At 47.3% G+C, this 10,043-nt stretch overlaps 1 protein-coding gene across 2 annotated transcripts in view; it reads left to right on the top strand.

Annotated features, from left to right (window-relative positions):
* Positions 1 to 4,809: 4,809 nt before the first annotated feature.
* Positions 4,810 to 10,043, top strand: part of MARCO (macrophage receptor with collagenous structure) — a 39,769-nt gene continuing 34,535 nt past the window's right edge. The window contains exon 1 of one of the 2 annotated variants that reach the window (XM_030327664.1): positions 4,810 to 5,030. In XM_030327664.1, coding sequence (XP_030183524.1) covers positions 4,917 to 5,030 — 114 coding nt within the window. In that variant the 5' untranslated portion in view covers positions 4,810 to 4,916. The remainder of the gene's footprint in view (positions 5,031 to 10,043) is intronic. The other variant, XM_030327663.1, reaches the window with a different exon arrangement.

The following is a 10,043-nucleotide window of genomic DNA, read 5'->3' as shown; positions in this document are numbered from 1 at the left end:
TAACTTTACGGAGGTATAATTTATATACTATATCCAATTAGCTTTATTGAGGTATATTTTGGAAACTGTATACACCTTTCAAGCATGAAGTTCAGTATGTTTTGGAAGTAATGTGCCAATCAAGATACAGAATATTGCTATCACCCCAGAAATTCCTCTGTGCTCCTGTACAATCAGTTGCCCCCTAGCCCCTACCCAGGAAACCATGGTTCTGTTTTTTGACACCACAGATGAATGTTGCTTGTTATGAAGCCTAATATAAATGCAGTCCTACAAGATGTCCTCTTTCAGGTCTGGCTTCTTTTGCTCATACTTTTGCTTATTATTTTCCACTGCTGATTAATATCCCATTGAATGGGCATACCACAATCTATGTACCTATTCACCCAATGATGGCCGTTTGTGTTGCTGGGTTGTTTTTTTTTTTTTTTTTTTTTAATTAATCAGCAGTTATTTTAAAATGTTTTTTTAATGTTTTTGTTTTTTGTTTTTTTGAGAGAGAGAGAAAGAGAAAGAGAGTGTGCGTATAGGGGAAGAGAGAGAGACAGAGAATCCCAAGCAGGCTCCACGCCAGCCGCGCAGAGACCGACACGGGGCTCAAACTCATAAACCGTGAGATCATGACCTGAGCCGAAATCAAGACTCGGATGCTCACCCATTTGAGCCCCCCAGGAGCCCGATTTGCAATCAGCAGTTACCAAGCTTCACTAAGCACCAGGCGATGAGCTAGGCGGGGGGGGGGGAGGAACCCCGACCACCACCATCCCACACAGCTAGAAAGAAAAATAAAGTCAAAGAACTTTTAACATTTTTCTTTGGTATGCTTTATACATTGCCTGGATCCCCCTTTCCATTGTCTCTGCTAATGAGCTCAGGCAGACGACAGAACAAGTGGTCAAACAGCCAGGGAGGTACGACGGAAACTCTGGGACCACCACTGGAGACTGGGCTTGCCTGCTTGCTGTGGGGTTTTGTCTGCCTGTTTTGAACACTTGGGTTTGTGCTGGCGATTTTTACATCATGCATTAACATGGTTGCCCCAGGGTTCAGCTGGAACGAGGCTGCTCAGGAGTTCTTGATCTGCCGGCTGACTCACCAGCTAAACTAGTTGGGGATCCACTAGTTCATAGAAAGCCCAGCTGTACAGAGACCACCAGGCATGGGGTCCCACTTGCCTGGGACTCCAGCCGCATTACCCCTGTCTGATAAAAGCACCGTGAGCCACTTGGCTGTCACTTTGGAGAACAACAGAACTTGAGGTAACTACATCAGAGCCACTCTGAACACACATTTAAATTCTCCAATCCTTGTTAAAAAAAAAAAGGGGAGGGGCGCCTGGGTGGCTCAGTCGGTTGAGCGTCCGACTTCGGCTCAAGTCATGATCTCACGGTCTGTGAGTTCGAGCCCCGCATCGGGCTCTGTGCTGACAGCTCAGGGCCTGGAGCCTGCTTCCGATCCTGGGTCTCCCTCTCTCTCTGCCCCTCCCCTGCTCTCACTTTGTCTCACTCTGTCTCCCCAAAATAAATAAATGTAAAAAAAAAAAAAATTCTCCGATCCAATTATACGCACTGGAAAAATAAAGCCAAACCCTGCATTTCTTGAACACGGTCCCAAAGGCAAGTTAACCATTTCATCTGGTGCTCGAGAGAAAAAAACAGCCCGATCCTTGTTCCCAAAGATAAAAGTGTCTGAGTGGAAGACACTTAAGAAGAGACTGTACAGTATTTCCCAAATTGTGTGTTTTGTACTTTACGGGAGACATAAGGGATTTTTAAGGGTCATATTAACAGTGCAAGAGTTTCACATCACATGCTGGCTTGACAGGAGATGCCACTCTCCTGAGGGCCCTTCCATTGATAAACAAGCTTACGCTATTATTGTTCTGTCGGACCCTCATGCCCACCCTGTGGGCAAACAGGGCAACTACCGGTGTCCCCTTTTGCAAATGAGGTCGCCGAAACTTAAGTAAAGAGCAGTGCTGGGACCAGGGAGAGTAAGCGATGGATCATTGCAAATGCAGCGTGGGATCCTGTCTTTTTTTTTAAGATGCTGACATTTTGTTCATCACGGGCTTTTTGCATTTAAGTGACTTTTAAAATATCGTGTTAAAATGTTAACGACCTTGATTACTGAATCTCTTTGCACCTGAAGCTGGTGCCTCAATGACCTTATTCCAGGCCCCGCCCTGCAGGCCGAGAGGATTAGCTTGAATCCTATGAAGTATCCATTTACTACGTGTCAGAAAGGGCTGAATAGCAACAATTTCGTATGGGTCCCCCAATGGATGCTTCCAGGAAGGAGTCCTACGCGTCTCTGTGCTACGTGTGACTGTTTTATTTTTGGGCGTGCAAAGGTCCTCAGCCTGGCTGCACATAGATCCAGCCATGGGGCTTGTGTTATAACCAGAATCTCAGGCTGGGGGGGTGGGTGGTGGGTGGGGAGAAACGGTATGTGTGTTCCCAAAAAACTCCTCCAGCGTGGACTACTGGATTACAGCTTCTGGATCAAACTCGGTCTAGACCAGGCTAGAGAGAGAGAGAATACCCTGGATTCCAATTCTGGTGGCCTCACTTTCTAACCACAAGAGTTGAGGCTAGCTGCACGTCGTAGAGAGTGTTGAGTAACACATGTGTTTAGCGCAGTGCTGGGCCCTGAGAAGCCCTGGACACCCGTTAATGGTTCGATGCACTATTACTTGGTGCTGAGGCCCAGAGAAGTGGAAGTCACCCAAGGTCACCCGGCAAGTTCATGAAAGAGTTGGGTTTGTGGCCCAGGTCTTTCTGGCCCCGTATCTAGAGCCAAAAGAACCACGTTTGAGATCCACTAAATGCTCCCTCCAAGGATGATGCACTCGGCAACTAGCCCACCGGGAATGAGGGTTACGCCTGGCCAGAGAGGAGCTGACCAGGCAGGGGGAGCCGAAATGAGCAGGTTCCTGTCCCTGGAGGATTGCCCTCCTGCAGGGGAAACCCCCCCCCCCCAACCCCCCGCAGCCTCTACTATCTTCCGTGGCCCAGACTTCTGACTAGAGCTGACAGCTGCTTCCCTTTCCTCGCCTTTAACCTTTCCTGTGCTGGCTTCAGCTCCCCACACCTCAGCCCCAGCCAGGGACTTCCTGATTACTGAAACCGCGGGCACCACTGGGGACCTCTGCCTTGCGGGCACTGCCAGTAACTCACTTTCCTGAGTTCCTTTCCCGTTTGGCTTTCTGTCACACGCCACAGGCCAAAGAAAGTGACTCGGCGGGGCCCAGCCTCATCTCCGTACACCTCTCCTCCTCACCTCTCGGGTTCCAAGCAGCCCCAAAGTCTTGTGGCGCCTCAGCCCTGAGGCCGCCCTGCCTGTGCGCTGTACTCGCCACCCTTCTGACCTGGGAACCCCCCACCCATCTCGCTCTCCAGGCAAAGACCCGGTCAGCCCTCGAACCCTGAGCTGATCAGCAAGCTCTCTGGTGGCCCCGCTGCCTCCAGGCCATTCTGTCAGGGGCTTCAGTGACTGCCTCCTTTCACAGCAGTTTTCTAGAATTCGGTTGTATCCACTTTCTCCCCGCATACCGGACTGTGAGCTCCTTTTGAGGCAAAAGCCGTTCCCTTCATCTCCCCGGAAACCAGGAAGCTCACGTCTCTAGCGATCATAGCCATGCCCCCTGAGCACCCACTGCCTGCCAGGTGCCATCCTGGCCGTTATTCACGGTCTCATCCTTTTAGCCAACAGCCAAACGAATATCACCATCCTACTTAGTTTACGATCGAGGAAAGCGAGGCGCTCGGAGCCCGTGTGATGTCCCCGTGGTCATACAGCTCCTCTGCGGAGCAGGTGGAATTCGAGCCCGAACACTTGAACTTGTAGGGTCTGTGGCTTCACTGCCCGGCTATCCATCCAGGAAGGATGGGGAATGCCTGACAAGAGGGAGCTAGGGAAGGGGTTTCTCCCTTCTAGGAGTCCAGGTCTTACTGGGGCCAGAGCAAGCACACAGGCGGACCCACACAGAGCATGGGAAGATACGAGGGGAAGCAGAATCAAAACCCACAATGTGTGCTACAGAGAAGTGCTTCTCCAGCGTGTATGTACCTCACCCGGAAATCTAGTGAAACTGTAGATGTGGATTCACATGGGGACGGGACCTAAGACTGCATTTCTTTTTTTTTTTTAATTTTTTTTTCAACGTTTATTTATTTTTGGGACAGAGAGAGACAGAGCATGAATGGGGGAGGGGCAGAGAGAGAGGGAGACACAGAATCGGAAACAGGCTCCAGGCTCTGAGCCATCAGCCCAGAGCCTGACGCGGGGCTCGAACTCACGGACCGCGAGATCGTGACCTGGCTGAAGTCAGACGCTTAACCGACTGCGCCACCCAGGCGCCCCAAGACTGCATTTCTAACAAGTTCCCAGGTGATGCTGATGCTGCTGGTCCCGGGTCCACACTTTAAGGAGCAAAGATGAACCCTGAGGCCAAAGTAGGCCAAAGGAGGGAGATTTCAGTGTAAGCTACAGAGGTCCTGGGACAGTGTCCTGGGTCTGCGATGATGGCGGGGCTCTGGTGGGCGGAGGGAAGGGAGGGAAACACCCTCCTTGGGGTCATCGACCACCCTGCTCTCAGGAGCCTGGAGCGAGGGGTGGTTCCAAGCACCTGTGACTTATGCCCTAAAGCCACCTTGACACCCCACCCCCCCTTAACGAGCAGCTGCACGGAGCAGGAGCTCCACGTGTGAATAGCCTGTTTTTGAGAAATGTCCCATTCTGATCACGTCAGGAAACATTTTGCAGATTCAGAAGTCAGAGCCAAAGGGAAGTGCCGTGTGTCCTACAATTAGCTGCAATAATTAAATAGGAACAATCTTTCCCCCAAGTGGTTCCTCTTGAGGGGAACGTTTCTGCTGGCTCCAGGACTTTTTGGCCATCTATAAAGCTTCACAATGGAAAATAAAGAAATTCTCAAGGAGGACGAGTTCTTGGCTAGCACCGGAGAAAGAGAAACTATCAACCAAACCATGTTCCCTGCAACGGAGACCTTTGAAATCAACGGTAAAGTACTCCTTCCCAGTAATGACATTGCCTGGTGATGTACTTTTTCTGTTGGCAACATGAGAATGGACAAGGTGATAGGAAGCCTAGGTTTGTACCATCGACTCTCACTAATCCATTTCTGGAATGCTTCAATCTGGAATTTGTAGAATGCTAGTAATAGATGCTGTATCGTTAGCATATAGTCGGGGTTGCTTTTTTTAGCTTCGCAATAAATTGTATTCAAATAATTTCCCCAGATTAATGCAGTTACCATATGCTCCTCCTTTTTATTAGCGTCTTATTTGGACACACAGATTGTGCGATGAAATGGCAAAACAAAACAAGAGGGATGAAAAGTTTCCACAAAACTAAAGCCAGTGCCACGTAGTTATTTAATGTAATTCCTTTAAAATTCTTTAAGGTGACTTCCATAATAACTGATGTGTTGATCAGGGAGTGCTTTCTCCATTTCGTGTGGGCTAGGCTATGTTTGTAGCTTCATAATTAGTTTGTCTTAGATTCGCTTCAGGTTTTAAAAATTCAGGCAACTCTGTCGTCTTTATTTTCCCCCTCATTGTTATACAGGTGGTGCATTTTTTAAATCTTCTAGACTTTAAAGTCACCAGGGAGTGTTTTCCACAGGGGATCTCTGGTTTTCCATTCCAGAATATCCTTTCGGAATTGCCTTCTGAACTAATGAGTCATTCCCGCTCCCAGTCTTTTCTGGAAGTTGTATGTTCAGAGCAAGCGAAGTTCTGTCCCCTGGCCTGATTTGTCTCTCCCATCCAGCATTTGTTCGTGTGGTCACCGGCTGGGATTTAAGGGGGTACAAAGATGAGGGGTTGGGTGTTCTGACTTTAGGAATTTACAGTGTGGTAACAGAGAATGCATGCACGCAAATGCCTTTAATAATTGTTGGCTATTCAGAACTTGGGGGAATGCAGCATTGCCGATATGTGCCTTTTAAGGTACTGAAAATGTGCAAGCTAAGTCAGCTGATCAAACATATTCAGCACCTGCTGGGCACTGTTCTTGGCACCGAGGGAACAAGCAAGAGTAAATGGGGAGTCCTCAGTCACGTTGGTGGTGGCAGGAGGATGGCAGGATGAGGCCACCCGTAAACTATTTCTGAACAATTTGTCACCAGCACAGGACAGATCTATGGACAGATCCAACCTGGTCTCATGTGAAGGTCAGAGGTGGGAACTCTTCTAAAGTTTAAAGAATAAAGGGAATTAGTGACAGAAGATGCTGGCTGGAGCAGGAATAGAGGACCACAAGTTTATGATCTACTCATAGGGGATATTTAGAGAAATACAAATGGTTCCATGAGGTGGGGTCAACACTGAGTGGGGAAGTTCAGAGGGGACTGAGACTAGGACCAATTAATTTAGACTTTGTCCTGAAGGCAATGGGGAGCGTTGAACGTTTGGCATTGGGCAAAGAGGCATTGGTTTGCATTTGAGATTACTTGATGTAAACACAGGACGAGCTACAAAGAGTAACTCTGAGGACAGAGAGAAGCATGGCAATAAGAGACAATAAGAGGCAATGGTTATGAGGAAGGGAAAGAGAGAATGCTCTGGAAAGATATTAGAAGTCACATCAGTAGGACTCTAATGGCGGGGCAACGCAAGTGAGGGGGGAGGCCAGCTTCAAGGAGGGATTCCAGCTTTCTGACTTGGTTTACGGAGGCCGCTAACTAAAATTCTGACCAAAAACCGAACGAACAACCGAAACCCTCCAGCTTCGTTGGAAGGAACATTTTTCTAAATGCATTGACAACTTCCTGTCTTCTCATACAAAGATCGCGGGCCATATGGAACTTTCCAGATGAATGCCGTTATGAACAGTAATCACTGTGAGGCTCTGTAACATAGTGACCCCCTCAGGGCTTACTGAAATGAATAAAACTCCTTGCTTCAGCACTAAATGGCTCCAAGCATCTTCCTTTCTTTCTTCCTCCCTCGCTCCCTCCCTTTCCTTATGTCTCCTGAAGATGGCTTTCGTTTTCTGAAGAGACTCAACCTACCGCTCGTCTTGCTGCGCAGAAGGCCCACCAAAACCCCCGGTGTTTCCTCGGGGACCAGTACGAGCCTCCCCCTCCCCAACGGCAGAGCGTCTGGCCTTGAATAAGAAACTCTCCCCTTGTCCCCTGTGTCCGTATCCTTCTGGGATGCGCCCCTGTGCACCTTTTGGAAAATTACGGACATTTTTCTTTATTGAGCTTCCTGTCTTTCCCCCAGCGTGTCTGGTTTCTCAAGAAGGAGATCTGTTAGCACATCAGGAAGCTCTTGCGGTCCGTGGGATGGAATCTGTCTGGACCTCTCACCCGGAGCCCTCCACTATTTCGGGCCTCACGTCTTGCTTCTCGTACGCCTTCCCACCAATTTCAGAACATACTTCTTGACAGAGAAAACCCCCACACATGGGTGGAAAAGTTGTTTGTTCTGCTTAACAGGAAGCACCCGCCCCTCCCCAGCGGTGGGTTTTAGCTGTCTCTTCTTCCTGCTCTAAAGATGATTTTAAATATTCTCCAAATAGACCTGAACACCGGGCTCTATTTGGGGTCAGCCCTGCTGATGAGATTGCTGTCACTCCGGGTCCTTGTTCTGACTTTGGTTTTTGTCACGTCACTATTTCTCAGCATCTTTTAGACATCCAGCTCCACCCTTGAGTTCTTTTTTTCCTAGCTTTTTATTATGAAACCATTACAGACTCACGAAAAGTTGCAAAAACATGTGTAGGGAAGTCTCTGTGACCCCCCACCCAGTTTCTCCCCGTGAGAACATCTTGCGTAGCTACAATATCACAACCGGGAAATGGATATTGGTACAACTTATAGAGCTCAGGCATTCATGTGTGTGTGTGTGTGTGTGTGTGTGTGTGAATAGTTCTCTACGAGTTTATCCTATGTGCATATTTGTGTAACGATCACCAGCATCAGAATACTGAACTGTTGCATCACAAGACTCTGTGTCATGTTATCTTTTTTTTTTTTTTAATTTATTTTTGGGACAGAGAGAGACAGAGCATGAACGGGGGAGGGGCAGAGAGAGAGGGAGACACAGAATCGGAAACAGGCTCCAGGCTCCGAGCCATCAGCCCAGAGCCCGACGCGGGGCTCGAACTCACGGACCGCGAGATCGTGACCTGGCTGATGTCGGACGCTTAACCGACTGCGCCACCCAGGCGCCCCCGTCATGTTATCTTTATAGCCACACATACATACCCCTCACCGCCCCCCCACCGGCGATCCGCGTCCCCTGGCAATCATCAATCAGTTCCCCAATTCTACAGTTTTGCCGTTTAAAGAATGGTGTATAAACGGAATCACACAGTATGTAACTTTTTTAAGATTGGCTTTTTTTCCACCTAGCATGATTCCCTCGAGATCCATCCAAGTTGGTGTATGTATCAACAGCTCTTTTTATTAAGGGGTGTTTTTCGTGAGTATTACTCCATGATATGAATGTACCGCAGCGTGTCTCACCACACACCCCTTGAAAGACATAACACACTGTTGCCAGCGTGGAGCTACTACGAATACAGCTGCTATGATCATTTACGAAAAAGTTTTTGTGTAAGCCTGTTTTCATTTCTCCGGGATAAACGCCTCCAAGTGCAGCGGCTGCATTCTAAGTGTGGTTTGGTTTTTTAAGGAAGCGGCTGATCTATTCTTCCAGCGTGGCTGTGCCATGTTACGTTCCCACCAGTGACGTACAGCTGACTCAGTTTCTCTGAGTCCTTGCTGGCAATTGGTATTTTTACTATTTTTATTTTAGCCATTCCGATGGGTGCCTGATCGCGATATCCTATTGTAATTTTGATTTGCATTTTCCTAAGGGCTGCTAATGTCTGCAAAATATTCTCTCCCAATCTGTAACGCGTCTTTTCATCCTCTTAACAGTCTTTTACAAAGCAAAGTATTTAATTCTATGGGGGAGGGCCCTACCTAGCAATTTTCCTTTTACAGATTTACAGGTCTAATTTCCCCTTTTGCAGATTTACGATTTATAGATTTACAGATTTACAGTCCTAAGCCCTCTTCACCGGGCCTGAGGGCCCACAAGTTTTCTCTTATGTTTAATTCTAAAGTTTTATAGGGGAGGTGGGTGAGGGGATGGGCTACACAAGTGATAAGTATTAAGGAGGGCACTTTTGGGGATGGGCACTGGGTGTTATATGTAAGTGATGAATCACTAAATTCTACTCCGGTAACCAATACTACACCATACTTGTCGATGTCGAAACATCAAGTAGCTATTCCTCACATTTTGTTCTTTTTCAAGGTGATTTAGCTATTCTACAGTTTGTACCTTTCCATGTAAATTTTAGCATAAGCTTACTGATACCTACAAAAAAAAAACCTTTCTGGGATTTTATCGGATTGTGTTACACTTCCAGATCAGTTTTGGAGAATTGACATCTTAACTATGTTTAGTCTTACAATCCGTGAACACAGTGCATCTCCACATTTATTTAGGTCTCTGTTTTTGTTTTTTTGGTTTTGTTTTTTAATCAGGGTATTCAAATTTTCAGCCTACACCTCCTGTATACACTCTTTGGAGCGACTGTAAATGCCATTATGTTTTAATTGCGATTTCCACCTATTTGTCACGCGTATATCAGCATGTGACTGAATAAGAGAGTGAGAACAGACATCCGTGCCTTCTTCCCAATCTTCAGAGCAAATGATCCTGTTTCATTATTATGTATCATGTTAGCTTTAGATATTTTTAGATGCTCCTTTTTTTTCAAGTTTATTTATTTATTTTTGAGAGAGAGAGAAAGAAGCACACGCGTGCACACAGGAGGGGCAGAGAGACAGGAAGAGAGAGAATCCCAAGCAGGCCTTTGCACTGTCAGAGTGGAGCCCAAAGTGGGGCTTGAACTCACAAACTGTGAGACGATGACCTGAGCCCTAATCAAGAGTTGATTCATGGAACCAGTGTTTGTTCTTTTGATGCTCTTTCGTTTTCCTATTTAAATCTCATTGATTCTGCTCTGATCTCTGTTATTAGTTGTTTGTTTGT

The sequence above is a fragment of the Lynx canadensis genome, chromosome C1 (assembly GCF_007474595.2).
Source record: "Lynx canadensis isolate LIC74 chromosome C1, mLynCan4.pri.v2, whole genome shotgun sequence".
NCBI classification, from domain to species: domain Eukaryota; kingdom Metazoa; phylum Chordata; class Mammalia; order Carnivora; family Felidae; genus Lynx; species Lynx canadensis.
The sequence above is the reverse complement of the archived record's forward strand: the minus strand, read 5'-3'. Positions and strand labels throughout refer to the sequence as shown.